This window comes from Gavia stellata, chromosome 19, assembly GCF_030936135.1.
Source record: "Gavia stellata isolate bGavSte3 chromosome 19, bGavSte3.hap2, whole genome shotgun sequence".
NCBI lineage: Eukaryota > Metazoa > Chordata > Aves > Gaviiformes > Gaviidae > Gavia > Gavia stellata.
Window position 1 is genome coordinate 18,063,508 of NC_082612.1, and position 19,548 is coordinate 18,083,055.

Below are 19,548 nucleotides of genomic sequence, written 5' to 3' on the forward strand. Positions count from 1 at the left end.
ATATATCTGTGTCTGGGATTTAAGCCTTTGACAGGGAATGGACTATCGGACTATGCTATTTCCTTCCACACACATGCTCATCTGTTTGCGTCTGTATTTCCCCCTCTGCATCTTACTGCACAGGAGCTAGAAATAAACTGCTGCACATTTTCTGGGGCACAGGGCAGTATTTAATGAAAAATCTCTACTAAGAAATTTCCACCGCAGGGAGAAAAAAAAAAATACCACCCCCTGCCACAGACAATGGGTAATTCAAGCTGCTCAGTAAAGTTTTCCGTACAACTAGTCAAAGCCCTCTAAGCTACAGTTTATTATTTTGTTCCAAGTTAATTATAACTAAAAATAACCTACGAAGTAGCAAAATGCAACTGTCTTCTTTTCCCATTCTTTGTGGTATTAAAATGAAAGCTTACTTAAAGAAAAACCCAAAACACCACTTTCCAACAAATATTCTGATTCTTTCTCTAGTAGAAAACCAGTTTTGCACCCCCTGGACAATTGTGTTCACTTGATATTATTAGCATACATTACAGATGCTATCACTGATGAATGAGAAGGCTGAATTTCACTTTTTTTGTTGATGTTTTTCTGAATTTACAACTAGATACCTAATTCTGTGGGATTCAGCATTCATGGATCTTTTAGACTTGACCATGCAAACTGCTAAGATAGTTAAAATAGCACCTCCTCATCTGAAGGCTATATAAAGCTTCTGCTGTTTTGGTTTACTCTTACATGTATATAAAGTAGAATGACTTAAACTGCTTGACCAAGCAGTAGTAACCAGCACAGGGAATAAAAGCAAAATATAGGTGTAAACAAGAAAAAAATCCATACTGCTTGAAGTGAAGTTCAATTAATTCCTTATTTTACCCATTTCAAGCACCCTTACAGAGATGAGATCAGTTAGATTTATGTCCCCATTTCCCTTGTCTTTGATGTCGCATCTGGCATAAAGTGCCTTTTCCTGGTGCTAAAATATGAAGATGCAGATGTATCAGTGGTAACCAACATTTTCTCCCAATTAAGTTTATATGCTTCTCTTAGATGCCATTAACATACATCTTTATTTTTAATGCATGTTTTCAATTTTATTGCTTTATTTAAGAAGCAAAATAAAAAGGAGAGAAAAACAAAACAAAAATATTACTTAGGCAGCATAAAACAAGGTTTTGTCTTTTTTTTTAAACTCAGCCTCACCATCTGTTTTTCTGCTCGGTAAATCGGTTTGCAGAACAACATAAGAAACCATTTTGACTTACTGGCTTAATGAACTTCAATCTAACATTGAACATAGTGCTTAAATCACTGCAAGAACACTGGCAATTCAGCACGCTACACTAAAGAGTTGGACAATGTTTGCTACTTCCTCTGCAGAGCCATCTTGTGGCATGAAGAAGGTAATATTTGAAAACACTCAAATACTTGGTGGTCGCAAACAGCAGAAATAGTACCTCTCCCCCCCGCCAGCACACCCCCCCAAATTAAAAATTACCTCATGTATAGTGAGCAGATAATTGAGGATAGCCTGCAATTCATCTTCTTTTATTCCATAGTCCTTTAAAAACAATCAGGTTTTAACTATCATCTTTCAAGTAAAAAAGCACTGTTCCCAAAAGAGCATTATTACAAGCCATGGTTACATACAGAGCAAGTCCCACAAGAGAAATTTGTTTTCACTTGGTACTATAATAGCTTCATAGATGCAAGGTAGCTTTTTCCCCGCCCAAAAACCACCCACTGAAGGTTACAGAAGTGCATTGAGACAACTCCAATATAGGCATAAAAATAAGCTAGATAGTAACATAGTACATGAAATTGTTAGAGTAACACACGTTAATTGATACAGATAATTTGAACTGAGAGCTTCCTGTTAATAGAAGAATTAAATTAAGGTGGCAAAGTAGATTCAAAAGTAGACCTGTATGTTTAATTATAAGCCTGTTAGCTATGCCTACAGCTGAGTCTGCTGCTTATTTTCCACCACAGAATCCTATCTTCAGTTGTTATCAACTTTGCAGAAGTTTAAATCATTTACAGCTTCTATGCCAGGAATATGCCTTGAGGTCTTTTTGGTGAAAATATAATAAAAAACAACAGCTTCTAAGAACAGGATGAGGGAAGGGAAAAACAGGCTTCTTCATTCCTAGAGCTTCTATTTTTTAAAGCAAGTCTTGCATTGCCCGAAAAGATTTTGCACCACTGTGTATAAATAGAAAATTTGCAGAAGAATCAACCTTTTATGATGGACATGTTTTTTACTGTCCTTGTGAAACTCTATCCAAAACTGTCCAAGTTATAAATCTCTGACAGAAATTTTTTTAAAAAAAGTCTTTTAGTGTTTGATAGCTAAATTGTCCCTCAAACTTCAATTGCAGAACATCCAATTTAAAGAAAGAGTACAAGAGTCAGGAGCAGAACTTTTCTGGTGGTTACTCCTCCATACTGCTGGGGCTACGGGTAGCAGCACGGAGAGCATGCTGGTCCCTTAGCAACACAGTGGAAAAGGGGAAAAGGGAACAGGATTCAAACACAGAAAAGACAGCCTACAGAAGGGAGAGAAGAAGAGAGAGATCAGAGCTTACAATAGGAAAGGGTTAAGAGGAGTCTATAAGCAGTAGAACTGCTGAATTTCAATATTCCTCTAATGTCTAACAAACAGTTGTGAAACTTATTGATAGCCTTTCTTATCCTCCTCTGGCCCATAGCATATAAAGTCAAATGTTGCTCTTTAGTCTTCAGGCACTTCTTCTGATGCAGGTGATATTGTTCTTGTCAAAAACAAAATATGGAATCAAATACTTATTTCCCCAGTAGTAAACATTTCTAAGTTAATGATTTAACAGCTCAATTTCTGATAAAAACAGTTTAAAAAGGAGAAAAATGCATCTTCAGCACTGCTGTCTGGGGCAAGAGCCACAACGAAAAGATGCACCTTACCTGGTATTTCTATTTACTTATTTGTTTACAAAATTCAACATGCTTAGAAAAAAAATGCTACATTAAAGTACGGAAACTTAGATAACCTATCATAATTTAAGTTTATCCTACCTTCATCACTAGCTGTTTAATGAACATCAACAAGAACGCTCGCAGAGATAAAATCTCTTTTTGAGTCGGCCGTGGCCCGTCTACAGAAAAAAGAAAAGTAGATACATGAAATGCAAATTAACAGTTGTTATTAGCATAGTATGCATTTTCACATAAAGAAAAATAAAAGGCATTTTCTGGGTGAAGAGGGCACAATTCTAAGTAAAGGTATCTTTTCTCCACTTCAGACTACAAAACAGTAATGCATTTTATCACTGTATATCAGCAAAATGCCCAACCAGGGAGGTTCTACTAAGGCTTTTCTTATATATAGTTTTCTAAACCCCTCTAAATTCTTTTCATCATTTTACCACTTCCTTGCAGTGTCTATGAACCAACTTCATGCACGGAATAAGACTGCTATGAGAACTTTATGTCAGAATTTCCAGATTTCAAATTTTTGCAGTTTACTGTCGTTTTTAAAGTTCTTCTGCTAAAGCTTGAAGAAAGAACTACATGCCATTATTACAAATTGGCTATATACACAACAAAAATCAATCTTACAGTGCTATATATAAAGAGTACCTTGAAAGCCAAAGACTTAATTTGTTAACTCAAAGTCAAAAGCACTTGCTTCTGCCATTCCTGTGTAAAGCAGACTTTCACTGAAAACATTTTAAATACTCAAACACTGAGTAGTTCCCAGGAGAGGCGAGGTTAAAAAAACAGGTGCAAGCAAATGTCAAAGCCAAAGCTTTCATACAGAAAGCAAATGAACTGTTGCAAATACATTTCTAGGGATAGTTTTTACATTTGCTCATAGGTTCACAGTTCTTAGGATCTGAATCACCAGGGAAAAGCAAGTCAACTAGCAAATGTAAGTGATCATACGAGTCTGGTTTTATTCAGTACAGGCCCACAGGCGTATTTGGTTTAAGAATAGTTATTTTCAATATAGACTAGTCTAGTCAAAATAAGCCATTAAACAGTATTAGTAAGACTATCCTACACATACACTTGCCTCAGGCTCAAGAAATCAGTTCAGAAACTAATTAAGTAAATCCATGTCTTCACTAAAAAGAAAGGAGAAAACACACATGGCTTTGTTCCTTATGGGATGCAGAATACTACAAAACAATCCTTGCAACCCTCTAACAGGAAGGGTTGGTCATTTCGAGAAGCTGGTGGCAGAAGTCAGACACATCTAAGGAGCACTCATTCCCAGTATACGTAGCGCTCTTTCATCACCTGCTCCTCTCTCTGAAATTCCAGAGCCTTTCTTCATTACAGGAGAGAGATATAAGTTATTCTCCTTTTGCCAAGGCTGTGTGCCCGTCCCCAAAAAACACAGAACAACAATTCGAAGAGCTGTAAAGCCATACTTCCAAAAAGCATTAATTCCCTTATCTGTGCCAGTTCCATCCGCACGTGTTAACGTTATGCTGGTGCACATTTCACTTCTCCCAGTTCCTTTTACAGTACTAGATTTCTCAGTCAAGCAGCTATTCCCGGTGCTTTTTTCTTAGGATCAGTATTCTCGTCCTGTGTTCCTTGTCAATGACAAGTACTAAACGCCTGTTCCAAATTTCTTACTACTTCTTTTGCCATGAGTTCACTGTCTGGATTAAGCATGCTTATTAAGCAGTTTTCCAATAAGTTCAGATCCCTATGCCTGTCAGATAGACTCAGTATGCCTGTTTTCAGCTATACTGCTATTATCAATAGATCTTACAAGCACTTAAAGCCTGTCCAGTCCTTCAACAAGCTCCGTAAAGAGCCCACATTCCCAGGCACAGCTCTACACTTTCAAAACCCTACCATTTCTCTGACCAGTTCTATCCAGTATTAATTCATGTAGGTCTTTGGTGACAGAAGATACGACTTCTGAAGGAAGTTTCCATTAGTTCCTGAAAAAAGCTTTCAAGAATATCCTACGGACAAAAGCACGCTGCTTGAACTGTTACAGTGAACCCACCACATGAAAACAAAATTATTTCTGGAACGTTTACAGTTCTGTTCTATACATTGTACACAGCATTTTTTTTAAAACAAACATCAGCTTGTGAGACTAGAAATGAATACATACCTATGCCCTTGGGAGTTATACCACTGCGATCCTGAGGATTCACTACCCAGTAATAATACTTCAGGGTATGCATGACCAAAAGAACCGTCCCAACCCGCCGGATTGCACCATAGATGTTAACAGTGCCAATGAACTCAGTAGATAGGTAAGTGTACAGGATCAGCTGAACCTGCAACACCCAATGAGGAGATCAAAAATCATTACAGCAAAATTGCAGCACATCAGACAACTGCATTCTTAAATTTCATCTATTAAAATGTCTTAAAGAAATAGATTTTCTCTGCATAGCTCAGCCACAAAGCTCTTAAAACCCTTGCTAACTGATGAAAAATTTCACTTTATTTCTAAAACTGTAGAGTGCTGCGGGTTTTTTTAAGCTGGTCCTCGCTCGCAGGAGCATGAAAGCATGGTATTGACCCAATCACAGACAGCCGAGATTGGAAGGCACCTCTGGAGATCATCTAGTCCAACCTCTCTGTTCAGAACAGGGTCACACATGAAGTATTATAGAAAGATGCGTATTTATTATAAGCTTAAGTATTCATTATAGGCTTAATTATTTACATATCTTCTTTCCCTTTTTCTTCTGAGAAATAGTAACTTAAATAATACTTGATCAGTTAATTTAGCTGTAGCAAACATGCATGTTTTACGACGACTTCAACAGTAGCATTGTTAGTGCTGTCTCAGTTTTTGAAATGCAAAACAAACCCTTATGGAGGGGATCAAAAAATTTGGTAAGAAGGTTTCAAGAAGAACCAACTGGAAAGTTTCCACCCAAGCCAAGCTGTTCGCTCTCACAGAACATAAATTCACCAAAGCAAAAATACTCTGCAGGGAATGTGTCAATTTAAATGAAGACTTCAAATCTGACACCTGGTTGAAAATTGCTGGGTTTTTGCGAACTAAACAATCCAAAATTGCTTCTTAATCTACAACACTGACTGGGTCAGGGACTCCAGAAGTTACTCCCAACTCTGCTCTGCAGAACACTGCAGTTTTCCAAACTCCCTGAAAGCCTTGGGAGTCTGCAAAACTTGACAGCCACATACAGAAAAGCAGAGTCTGAAAACAGTTCCTGTATGATTTCTGCCAGGGAGCCAGGACCTATAATTCTTGGAGTCCAGGCTTAGTCTCTATACTCCCAAATCAATACATCGTAAAATACCTTATTCATAAGAATAAGCAATTTTACCTGTGCTGGGATATGAATCCATATTGCAGGATTAAGGAGAACATGATCACACAGCTGCTTCAGCAAGGGCACCCCATTGTGTAAGTTGCTCAGGTATTTCGAAAAGGCAAGGCAAAGTTCTAGTACAGCTCGGGTAACATGGGCTTTGGAAGACTGCAAAAGAAGATCTGCTTAAGGAAGAGCCCTGCAATAGTCTAGGAAAAGTATTTCTCTCAAAATTATTCAACATTAATGTAAGACATCAAGAAAGATTTGCTTTACCTTTTCTAGGCTATACCCAATCACAAGGAAGCCCTTAGAGGAAAGCATCTGTTCTTGCATAGCAATGGAGTTCTTCAACAACTCCATGATGAAAGCCAATAAAGTAGAACTGAAAAATATAATGTTTTAGCCAAGAAAAATATTTAAAGGGTTACAATGAGACAGAAATTATTTCCAAATTAACACCTCCATCACACAGCCCAGAGATACATTTAATGTGTTATATAAATGCTCAGATCAGAATTTTTAAAACAAAAAGCAAGCCTAAATTTTGAAAGCTCTAACTTCTTGCTTTTAATTAATGCATTTCTAACTTGACATTCTGGATTCTGAGATAACCATGCAACAGCAAAATTCTTCTGAAATTACATTCTTGCAGAAAGGCAACAGTTAAGCATGTACTTCTCTCTGCTCCGTATTTCACTTACAAACTTCTGCAAAATCAGTAACAAACACCATTCCACTTCCTACTGCTTTCCGATGAGCAGATATGGGAAATATTTTTCTATATACAGCTTTACTATTGGTTCAAGCTAATTCAACTCTGTGGTCCTGCCAGAAGGAACGTTCATGCCCTTCCCCTTCTGTCACAGGACTAGTGGCTATGAATCAAGACCTTAGCCAGCTGAAAACCCTTCTATTGCTGGGCCAGTTTGCAACCGAATCAAATCCCTGACTCATCACTAGATGCCCAAGTCTAAGCCAGCTCAAGAGAGGCCCAGGAATGTGCAAATGGGCTCAAGGAACATTGTGACCACCCCTTCTTAGCAACAATATGGCTGTAGATCATATTTAAACAGTCATGAAACTACGGTTGCAATGAAACAGCAAACTACACCAGGATTCTAAAAAGCAATCCCTTTGCTATTAATACTACTCTTTAAGTTGGGAGCTCCAGTTTCTGTGCCTGGATGTTCAGAAGTTGAACTGAGTTGAAACAGAGCTGAAACCAGAGGAAAAGCCTGGCAGTAACACTAAATAACAGTATCTTCCAAAAAGTCTGAAGGTAAACAAACAAAAAAATTCCAAGGAATAACTTCATGTAGCTGAACAAATCATCCTTCCTGAAGTTTCTCTTGAAGCCTTCCCCAGGGGATTTTCTCCATGACAGGAATAAGCTCAAGAGAATTGTCTGTAATTCTGTTACACAAAAAAAAAAAAACCCTGTGAAGTAGAAACATGTGCGTTTTGATTCTGCGTGAACTTTCATACAAAATTTGGTACAAATAAACACTTCACTTTGCAGTCCGGTCTGTAACAAGGCCACCTTTTTGTTGATAGACATAATTCATTGTTGCACAAGACAATTTAAACCACTATGCCACTTAATAAAGCAAGAGGTAATTTCCTTTACTTAAAAAGACACAAACAACAGAACACAATAAGTACATGTGCTCACCAAACAGTTGTGTCAACATGGTCCGATGAATATTGCCTGTAGTCTAACTGTGCAAAGAGAGGGAACAGTACCTGCACCCCTCCAATGGAGTGCAGGGCACTTTGGATAGAATGCGTTAAGACTGCTTTCACATCCTGACAAAGAAGAATTAAGAAATATTGAAATCTTCTTCAGAAACTATTAAAAAGTTTGTTAGAAATAGTTTGACGTTTCTTCAATATAAAAACTGTATTATTACCAAATAAAAAGAAACGGCAAGAAGTACAAACTGGCTGCCATAGCCACACTAAATGCCTAGTCTGGCTGACCTACTGCTTTAGATACAGCCTACAGTGCAGAACCTCAGAGGAATATGCAGGAGGTGGCTTGCAAACTCTAAAACAAGTCTTTAGTAATAGAGAAGCTCTAGAACATAACACGTGAAAAGCTTCTGACAAACTAAAAGATTAAGGCATTCAAAGCATAGGGAAGAAATGGGTATCATATCAACAGGGCAAAGGACAGGAGATATGTTCACTTCCCTACAGATTAACGTCTGTAATGAGGAAGAAGTATTTTTTTGAAAAGTTAACATAGTCTTTGTAAAACCAACATTTTTTAGGTTATAACTTTGATAAAATAAACTTTCTTTCTTAGGATTCTTGTGCGTCCACATTAATTCAAGAAACAGGGGAGGTAGCAGCAGGGACAACCCAAAAAACCCAACCTATCAGCAGTTCCCTATCTTGTCCAAATCCCTATAAAACTTGATTTTTAGGTTTTCAAACAGAAATCAATTTGTATCCTCCAAATCTATGAAAATGTTGAAATACCTGCAGCATGAGGGCATGTGGTGAATGAACAAAAATAGAAGGATTATCCTTAGGGGATGACTCTAGACACAGCTGTGCATCTGTAGCCCTTGGATTGTACATAAAAGCAATAGCACTGGATAGTTTGCCATCATACAGCAACAGTTTGTGATGTTCAGCAAGGAAGAGATCACTTTCTGCCTTGAATTTGAATGTTCCCTGGATTGGGGAGCAGAGTCGAGGAAGGAAAAAAGAAAAAAAAAATTAGATTATGCACATTGAGTATACGGTTCAGAACACAACTATTGCCAAAAAATGACTACAACATTGCTTCTTCAATCTAGCAATATTTCAGAAAGAAGGGGTCTTATAAGAACATTGACTCCAAGTCAGTTTTACAGTTAGAACTGCAGAATTTTTTTTTGACCCCTGAAGAGTGACATTGCCAAAATGTAAAATAAACACATTAGCTAGGAAACAGAATGACAGTCAGCAATGTTCAGTCAGAAGGAACTAATAATTGAGGAGCAGATAGAATAGGAGCCATCTTTTTTAGCGTATGTTTGTACAGCTGCTACGGAGTAACAGTCTTCAATTAGTGCCCCTCAGGCTATGACAAAACAAATAATAAATCACTGCAACAAAACTAATCCTCAGCACTAACTTCACATATTAAGAAAACTGACTAGCTCAATCAACTATAAAGCTACGTTTCTAAAACAAATACATCATACTTGATCTGAAGTTTTCAGCCTCAATGAAAAAGTGAACCTAGCCAGAGATAACAGTGGTGTTCTCCCTCTCCCAACCACCAACACGGAAATTTTGAGAAGTAAACAGGAACAAAAATGTATTTTTTATAAGAAATTAAGTAATTGAATTAATGCTTACTTATAGTTTGTGAGGCAATGCATAGGCTTATAGAAGAAACACGGAGGAGTTTAATAAAAAGATTACACAGTAAGAACTGTCTAATTTTAGATTTACATTTTTAGAATGACATAGAGATGTTACGACATCTTTAAAACCCATAGACAGTCTTATCAGAATTAACCTTTGGAAACTTTACTGTCAATTCTAAGATACCTTATATCCCAGACCAAGCTGATAAATGGCAAAGATCTGAGCAGCATTGAGAGCCTCACTAAAAAGGTAAACGGACGTCATTTGCCCACAAAACACTCGATTGGCATCTGCTGTTTCTGAAGAACCCAGGAAACATTTGTCAAATGTCTGAAAATGAAACAGAACCCAGTAACAGGGTTTAATCTACACTACACAAGCAAATTATGCAAAGAATATACACATTATCAGGGAATATTATTTTTACATAAATAAGCATTTGAGGGTCTCAGCAGAAACAAATTTTACATTCTGAGATGTATAAAAGCAGACTCTACTCCTCTACCAAAAAGTTATGAATTCTATTTCAACTTATTGTCTTTAAATGCACAAAATGGGGGAGGTTTATTAATAAAATGGCAAAGTATACCTATTTAATCCATCAAGATGATCAACTATAGATATTCGTATACAAGGATTACTTACGTCACTGGTGTTGACAAACCATGTTATTTCTCCGTAAGATGCCAGCTCCCCATTCACATAACATCGAAGTTCACTGTTCTTCCAGCGGTTATAGATGTGCACTATAGTAACCATATACCACTAAATGATAAGAAAACAATGGATACAATTCTATAGACACTTAAAGCAGCTTAAGCATTAAAGCAGGGCATAGTAGAACAAATTCAACGATTTATATGAATTAAATTAAAATCGAAAACTTTATTCTAAGTCAAAAAGATTAAGTCATTGGTGAGTTTTCTTGCATAGCTATGTCAAAGGATAATATGCCATTTTTTCTACAAAAAGTAGACACAGAAGCTTAAAAGATATTTATGGCAAAGAACTCAAAAAATCTTTGTGGCAACGCTGAACCAAATTTACACTGAAGCCACTGTGTAAATAAGTTTTAAGTTGGGTTACTCTTAGCATGATGGACTAGTGCAAATGTTGTCATTCCAAAGAGCAAGGATGGCTCCAGACTAAAGACTTTCAAAGGCTGTGCATGTCAAATTATCACAAACAGAATCCATATTTACAGCAAGGGATTACTGATAAGAAATTCCTGAGGAGGCCTGTTCTCCCACAAAATGTTTACACCAGTTGCTCCAGAAACATTAGCAGAATATCTAATTGAAAAAAGGAAACACTTTCAACGTAGCATAATACTACTTAATAGGCAAGCAAGCCTTGAACATCAATAATATAATCAACTCATATTTTAATTCTTGCATTTTAAAAGATACGTAGAATGAAGCACAAAAGGCAAGGACAACCTGAATGAACATGAAGTATAACATTCTTTCAAGAATGAATCTGTTGTTGTCCCACACGTAAGAGGACCAAACTCCTATTAATGCTCCTAGCTTGATTAGGAAAACGAAATGTGGGTTAGTAATCACGCTGTCTTAAAATAACACTGCATTTGTCCACATCGAGTAAGTAATGACATAAAGGGGAGCCTTAGCAAAACCCTTTAGGAAAAGGAGAAGAGAATGTCTGAAGGTGGGAGAAAACACCCTATAAGCAGAGGAGGGAAAAAAATCACAAGCCTTGTAACTTTCAAGCTGTGTACATGTACTAAGAGTTCTCAGAGAACTCACACAAGTCTCACAAATTCATAGAACTTCTGGAAAACTGCATTTTCTAGCTCTTTCTTATACATCGTAAAGGTGTAAGAATGTTATACATTATTTACATGTATGTAAATACATAATCATATGTAAAATTAAAAAGAAATAAGAATTCAGAACACAAATTTGTTTTGCTCATTCCAGTGTAACTGGTTTTATACAGAAAGACGAGCCTAATCAATAGCTACAACGCTCCCTCCCAGGCTACATTTTTAAATTCATGAAACCTGTTTGAAACATTTTATTATTTTTACTCACCTTTTGTGGCTTGAAATCAAATTTTACACAATGCTGGAAACCTTTTCCCTTTGATTTTATGGACGTTACAATCAAGCAGCCTCCAACAAAGTGAGCAGAATAGCCGAGTCCTTTGTTTGTTCGAAAACTAACAAATTAGAACAAAATCAGCACATACACATATGGAAGCAAAAATCATTGAACAATTAATAGAAACGAACATCAGAAATACGGTTTTACATAATACTCACCAATATAAGTAAGGCTTATCCTTATCCACATTGATATTATTTACAGGATCGATTCTCAGCCAAGTGTGGAAAGTAAACCCATTCTGGTACGGCCACTTGGCTATAGGAGGTAAGGCAATAGCCTAAAGAAAGCAAAAAGTTACTCATGTAGAAAGATCAACATCACAATAGTTAAGAGTATACAGCTTAAGATATACACTACAAACGTATACTGATATACAGATACACCCTACAAATGTGTACAGTTTCTCTACACTAAGAAAAATCTGGCCTAACTGCTGTGCTTTTTGTACTCCATTGTTAAAACATTTAATCAATCTCAACATTTAAAAACTGGTCTTTATCTCAAAGAAGATTATTAATAGTAACCTGCACTTCAAAAACTAAATGCTTTAGCGGCAGCCTTACAGCATAAAAACTACTCAAACTGCAAATTCAAGTTGATTTGGTTTTGTGGTAACCTGACAAAGTACTCAGATTCATAAACTTCTTTTCATATAGTGTTGGTATTTAGGAAAATAACTGATTATGAAAAGAAGCTGGCCACAAAAAGAGAATCATATACATTTCAGTTAACAGATTCTTTCCTCTCTTGAAACTCACGTCTATGCAGCCTTCCAGTTAGAATATGACAGACTTATACATTTCCTTAAAAGAAAGGTAATACAATCCCCACCAGCCAAAATCTTCGTATCAAACACTGTGTTTATGTTAGCCCAAAAGCTCTCAAGTTATAAACTGTATGGTGGGGCCCTTTGTTTCAAACCGTTGGGGTTTATTGTGTGGGGTTTTTTGTTTGGTTGGTTTTTTTTAACATTACTATTAACTTTCCACCGTTTTGCTGCATAGATTTGCAATACACATTTCAACTAAGACTGCCATAACCTCTGATCAAAGATGCTGTCCAGATGATCAATACCAATGAGCAAAAAACATCAAAGAACTTGAGTGTCGCCAGACTCCTTATTACGCTCCCACGCTCCATTCAGCTACCCCTGCCCAAACAAAATGCTATAAATCCTTCTCTATACCAGCTAACTAATCAGTCTGCATGCCTTTGAGCCCAACTTTTGGGAACCGGTAGCACTATCATTTGGTTTAACTCACAATGTATCTTGGAGTAATTATATTAAATACTTAATTTCTAAGACTCCTTAATTTAATAATGTATAAGATTATTCACATAAGTGAGGCACCCCGTAATCCATACAGTTCAAGCATTCAACGCAACTATTAGAAGTTAAATGCAAACACAGTACATGAATAGCAAAAAGGAACAAAAACATGCCTGTCTATTGCCAAGTTCTGTTGCATGTGCTAGTAGTCTGAGTTTTTCAGTCTCAAGTTTTCATTCCAAAAAATTTTATTATGTCATCAAGTTGGTGAAATTTAATCTCAAGCCACCAAGGCAGAAAGGTAACGGGTTTACATGAAGAAAACTGGAAAGAGTCATCTAATCAATCTTAGTCAAATCTTATTCTGAATTAAGCATGAAATTTTGAGCATACTATTTCATCCTACGGTTTCAGGAGCAGAAGTGTTTATACACTTAAATCCCTACAGAAGATCCTGCACAGCATTTTCAACTACCTATTTAGTTTCAAATTCCTTTTCAAGTGAACACCACAGAACTTAAAAATGAATCAGTCACCTGAACATTTACAAGAAGACTAATCATTGTTAAATTTAATCCTCTTTCAATATTATTCAACCTATACATGTCTAGGATCCACATTTTCTCAGACAATTCTTATAAGTAATATATGTTATTCACATCATCAGATCATTAAAAGAACTAACAAACGGTGCAAGTGTGGCCACTTCTAGTTCAACACTTTCCGTGGTTTCACTAGCAAAGATTTCTAGTTGTAAGGTTGTATCAGGTTTGTGTGGCAAAGCTTTGGTAGCGGGGGGGCTACAGGGGTGGCTTCTGTGAGAAGATGCCAGAAGCTTCCCCCATGTCCGATAGAGCCAATGCCAGCCGGCTCCAAGACAGATCCGCCACTGGCCAAGGCCGAGCCCAGCAGCGATGGTAGTAGCGCCTCTGGGATAACATATTTACGAAGGGGGAAAAAACTGCTGCGCAACAGCGGAGGGAAGAGAGGAGAAAGAGTATGTGAGAGAAGCAACTCTGCAGACACCGAGGTCAGTGGAGGGGGAGGAGGTGCTCCAGGCACTGGAGCAGAGGTTCCCCTGCAGCCCATGAAGGTCCACGGTGGAGCAGATATCCACCTGCAGCCCGTGGAGGACCCCACGCCGGAGGAGGTGGATGCCCAAAGGGGGCTGTGGCCCCACGGGAAGCCTGCGCTGAAGGAGGGCTGCTGGCAGGACCTGTGGCCCCTGGACAGAGGAGCCCACGCTGGAGCAGGTTTGCTGGCAAGCGCTGTGACCCCACGGGGGACCCAGCCGGAGCAGTCTGTTCCTGAAGGACTGCACCCCGTGGAAAGGACCCACGCTGGAGCCGTTCATGACGAACTGCAGCCCGTGGGAAGGACCCACGTTGGAGAAGTTCATGGAGAACTGTCTCCCATGGGAGGAATCCCACGCTGGAGCACGGGAGGAGTGTGAGGAGGAAAGAGCAGCAAAGACAACATGTGATGAACAGACCACAACCCCCATTCCCCATCCCCCTGTGCCGCTCAGGGGGAGGAGGTAGAGAAATCAGGAGTGAAGTTGAGCCCAGGAAGAAGGGAGGGGTAGGGGGAAGGTGTTCTAAGATTTGGTTTTATTTCTCATTACCCTCCTCTGATTTGATTGGTAATAAATTAAATTAATTTCCCCAAGTTGAGTCTGTTTTGTCCATGACAGTAATTGGTGAGTGATCTCCCTGTCCTTATCTCAACCCACGAGCCTTTCGTTACATTTTCTCTCCCCTGTCCAGCTGAGGAGGGGAGTGATAGAATGGCTTGGTGGGCACCTGGTATCCAGCCAGTGTCAACCCACCACAAAGCCACTCTGACACATACTGGATACTAACACAAGCACCATTCCCACAGAAACACGGGAGGGAAAAGCAGGCAGACTCTCCTTGCAAGAAGATTTAACTGAACCAGTCTGAAAAAAACAAAAAAACAAAAAACCAACCAAACAAAAAAGCCTCATTTATATCCGTTCTTTATGTAACAGTATTTGTCCTTCTATAGTGATAACACACATTTATTATAAGTATAATTTATTTGGGCATAATGTAGATGTCAGACAGAGAAGAAAATCTAGTTAAAATTCTGCATCTATGATAATGACAGATGAGACAAAAGAACACCACAAATGAAAATAACTGATAACAGAACAACAAACGAACAAACAAGAGACTTAAAATATCTACATACTGCAGCACTTTTTCCTGGAAAGTTGAAGAAGGCATCAGGTCCATACTTCTGGGGCATGTGTTTTAACACAGACAATAACTTCCCAGCATGTGGTGGCTGACAAAGAGAATCATTACACTTTTAAATGAATAAATAAAACACACCTATAAGAAAGAAAAGACTATACACAAAAAAGATTAATTTTGACACGTTTTAAAGCTTTACATATGGTTGAGTAATACTCTGCTAAGACACTAAGCACTTTCAGTAAACAACATTAACGAAGAGTCATGGATACGTTCACACAATACGCAGTAGGTGCACTGAAACATCCAATTAATTGGATAACTAAAATAAGGACTTAAAGGCCAGAGCCACTTTCATCCAGCATAAACCAAACTGACCCTGAATGTTGGTTTCCCCCTCTATCTGTTCATTCCCATCAGCGCTACCGTTTGTGTGGATTTGCAGTGAACTAAAGAAAATTAACTATCCAGCTGAAAACTAATTTAGGAAAAACAAATGCAAACCAATTTTCAGTTACACCAGTTTTGGATTGCGGCTGCGTGAAACCTGTGCCAGCACAAGGAAGATGGGGAATACCTGGCAAAAGGGAGAGGGAGGATCAGCAGACAGGACTGTTTTCATCAGGACTACAGTCATATACTAGATTAAAGTGTCTTTAGTTACATATATCCCTTCATGTAAGTCCATGGAGAAAGATTCAAGTCTCAAGGGCAGTTTGGAGCACCTAAACTGAGTGCTCAGTTAGCATGAATACTTAACACTCCCCCACCACCACTCTAATTCTGCACCGATTTTGTTGTAATACTCAGCAACTATAAACTCCAAATCAAATATATGAGCTCACAACAACAGAAGTACAGCAAATACTGGTCATAGTGACAGAACAATTTCGTGCGTCTTCTTTTACCACTTCATAACTTTCCAGTAGATCTATTTTTAAACTATGATTTTACACTTCTGATCTTTTCCTCAAAATGCCCTTTTTACCCCTCTTGTAAGCAGCCACCATCTGAAAACTAAGCATTGCATGATCTGTTACAAGCACGTCAAACGTACCATAATTATAGTCGGATAAACAGTGCTTCATGAATCTGAATTAAAATTGAGGAGGAAACACTGAGAACTGCTTAGATGTCGTCAGCACTATAGAATTCGACTAGGTAATCTGTGTTGTAGCCAAATACTTTGTATCTTTACAGCACTGTGGATTTTAAGATTTATGGAGTTGTGCAACTCCTTAGCAATGCAACTGTGGCATTTTTCTCTTTCTTTCCTCTATATTTAGTCCTTAATAAAGAAAGGAAATTAAATGCAAATAGCAGAGAGACAGGAAATGAAAAAGTTAATGTTACAGAGACAACTTTAATTCATCTATGGTTAAATATACTCTGTATGTTCAATTATTAAGTTTAAACCCTCTATTAAGTTTAGAGTATTTTTATTCATGCAGGTTAAGTTATTTATTTCAAAGGGCCTTTTAAAATTTGCTTTATTATTTATGCATACTGACTTTTATATTGAATATTTTTTTTTTAATTATTTGAAGTCAACAGAGACACTGTGCTACCTTTTGCCTACACTAGGCAGAGTATTTAGAGGTAACAGGAGCTGAATTAAAATTCAAAGCAGGTAAAATGATTGTTAAAATATTTCCCAATTCCAGCAAAACAACAATTCTGTGTTAAAGAAAACTTTATCTGGTGGCATCTACAACATACACAGTTTTACTTTAGGGAAGGAGGTTATCAGTAGTGAAAGGAGACACTCTTCTCCCTTTCTAGTTTACACAGGAACAGGAGAAAACACAAGCTCCAGCTGAAAAACTGTATGATATTTCCTTCATTTCAATTTCTGCCACAAATTCTCACTTCCCTAATTAGATAATTTTTTTCAGCCTTCAGGTAAAGAAGAACACCGTGAAAATAGGAGCACGCTGAGCTGCCTATGTAGACATTTATTTCTCTCTTTTGTCTTAAAAAAAATTAATCCTTTTTCCTTCGATTTTACATAACTGGAATTACAAAAATAAAAACGTGCATAAAAACACTAGCTTAGAGTCACCATATTATTCCCAGGTGTTCAAAAAGACCAATCCAGTCCATAGCTCCAGGAGGAAATTTAATTTCGTCAGTATTCTACTCTCTGTGTTTTAATTGCTCGCAAGTAAAAAGATTCATTGATATAATACCGGAAAGCATCCCGTATTTCTTGGTACATTTAAAATTTGTTTATTATAAAGGTTATCAAACAGCCTTTTAACTCGTGAGCATTAGGAAAAATATAAGCAACACTATGAAAATGGTTTCAGTTTTGTGTTTTCTTTTACCCATCTCCCTTTTTCTCCTTGAAGCTTGCTGAAGAATAACTTTAGCTCTCGAACTGTCAAGTTATAGCTAGCCAACACACCCAGCATATCCACCAAGAGATCTGAAAAGGAAAAGAACAGCAATATAATTGGTTAATAAAACGCAATGTCAAATTTCTGTCACTTAATTAATAAATGTTTCCATGAGATTTTACATAAAAGGAATACAGTTTGAGGCATACCCTGGGTGAAACTGTACCTGCAATCATGTTGTCAGCTCTATCAATCCTCTTGAGCACTTGTTCAACGAGCCCCACTTCTGTGCAAGCTTGGAGATTGCGTATACTTTTCTTCAAGATTGCTGTAAACATGCTCCACACCTCAGCCTGGCAGGTGATGTCACACTTGTCCAGCAAGTCTACCATGCAGGTGATGCCCTCTCCTTCTTGGATGATGAAGTTCATTTCCAAGTCAAATTGGCCCCCAACAAGCTTTCAGACAAAAGGGTAAAAAAAACCAAAACTTGAAACAATTGTATCAAAGTACCATTCCATGTTTAAAGTTATTCATCCTGCAAGAAGAAAGCTATCAAAGATGTAAGCTAAAAAAAACATAGTGAGGCCAGTATCAATATATCAAGTTTTATTCTTCCTCTGTTTCAAGTTCTGTTGAGTAACTTCAGAGTGTTCCCAAGGTGTCACCTACTACCAGACAATTGCTACAGAAGAACATTTGGGTAGTTTAAGATACAGGTGTCCTAAGCTGCCCCACACAGCTGAAAAATGAAGACACCAGGTGAGCATTCCAAAACAGATGAGAGCACCAAGTCAGCTAAGATACCTTAAACAGCCTGGAGTGGCCCTAAAAGCTTTCCTTCGCATGCGCTTCACACTCCTCAAGTAAGAGGGCAATTCTAGCCAAAAGGAGCTGATGCACATCAGGAATACTGCCACTTAAAAATACTTAAGAGTCATTCCTGAGATACCAAATAAAGCCGGTTAAGCATTAACCGCCAGTTTCATTAGTAGCCACAGGTACTAAAAGGAAGCAAGGGCTTGCTGTATTTGCATGAACGTGAAACAGCACTGTTTGAAGCCTTTGACTATACTTTGGCTAAGGCACTTGAATCCTGTAATATTTCAGGTCTCCTAGATGCAGGCTTTGTTTGAACATACACCGAGTAACCAACCACACATGCACATGCCAAGGAGGTGGAGGGGGGGAAGGAAATAACCTACTTCATTCTCATTTGTGTACTCAAAAATTCCAGTTCAAGGTAAGATGGATTGTACTAACCTAACTCCTCTACCCCAATCCCCCCCCGCCACGTTTTAAACTTCACTTGGACTTCAGAACTGTATTAAACTTAACGCTTGCCAAAATACCCATTATAAACCAGCATACAAGTAGGAATTCAGATAGCATTGACTCAAATGATCAAGATCGACTCATGATCAAAAGTATTTCAGCTCGTTCTCACTTCGACAAGTTTGTCTAATAAAGGTCATTATTTCTGTCCTACATGGTGTTCCTTTCACAGGCTTTGACCATTAACAGCTTCAGTAACGTCACTTGCCAAAGTCATACCGTGTCAAAACTGCCCCAAAATACATATACTAACTTGCTTCCATATTAGCTCCGACAGCTTCTCTCAGCTAGTCAGGATCTGAAGATAAACTTACCCAATGGAACAGAATATACGCTCTTCATTAACTACTGAAATTACCATACATTTTCCTCAAGTGTCTAAGTCTTGTCACTTTGAAGAAGCAATCTTTGGTCTTCTGGGCATAAATCAGTAATGCCAAACACCACAAGAAGCAGAGAAGGTTACTGCTTTTATGACAGAATAGACAATGTCTCATGGCAACAATTTCTAAACAGTAATTTATACACTTTTCCATTTCCTCCCCTCTTGGTCATGAAAAATAATTATGCAATTTACTATCAGATGCTTCC

At 37.9% G+C, this 19,548-nt stretch overlaps 1 protein-coding gene across 1 annotated transcript in view; it reads right to left on the bottom strand.

Moving 5' to 3' along the window:
- The window catches only part of LRBA (LPS responsive beige-like anchor protein), a 426,037-nt gene that overhangs the window by 363,026 nt on the left and 43,463 nt on the right, over positions 1-19,548 (bottom strand). Inside the window, exons 2-15 of the mRNA XM_059826740.1 lie at positions 17,849-18,080; positions 17,611-17,711; positions 15,279-15,374; positions 11,950-12,071; positions 11,720-11,846; positions 10,311-10,430; positions 9,849-9,995; positions 8,784-8,981; positions 7,972-8,105; positions 6,573-6,681; positions 6,312-6,464; positions 5,117-5,285; positions 3,052-3,131; positions 1,496-1,558 (exon numbers count right to left, since the gene is read on the bottom strand). Coding sequence (XP_059682723.1) covers positions 1,496-1,558; positions 3,052-3,131; positions 5,117-5,285; positions 6,312-6,464; positions 6,573-6,681; positions 7,972-8,105; positions 8,784-8,981; positions 9,849-9,995; positions 10,311-10,430; positions 11,720-11,846; positions 11,950-12,071; positions 15,279-15,374; positions 17,611-17,711; positions 17,849-18,080 — 1,851 coding nt within the window. The remainder of the gene's footprint in view (positions 1-1,495; positions 1,559-3,051; positions 3,132-5,116; positions 5,286-6,311; positions 6,465-6,572; positions 6,682-7,971; positions 8,106-8,783; positions 8,982-9,848; positions 9,996-10,310; positions 10,431-11,719; positions 11,847-11,949; positions 12,072-15,278; positions 15,375-17,610; positions 17,712-17,848; positions 18,081-19,548) is intronic.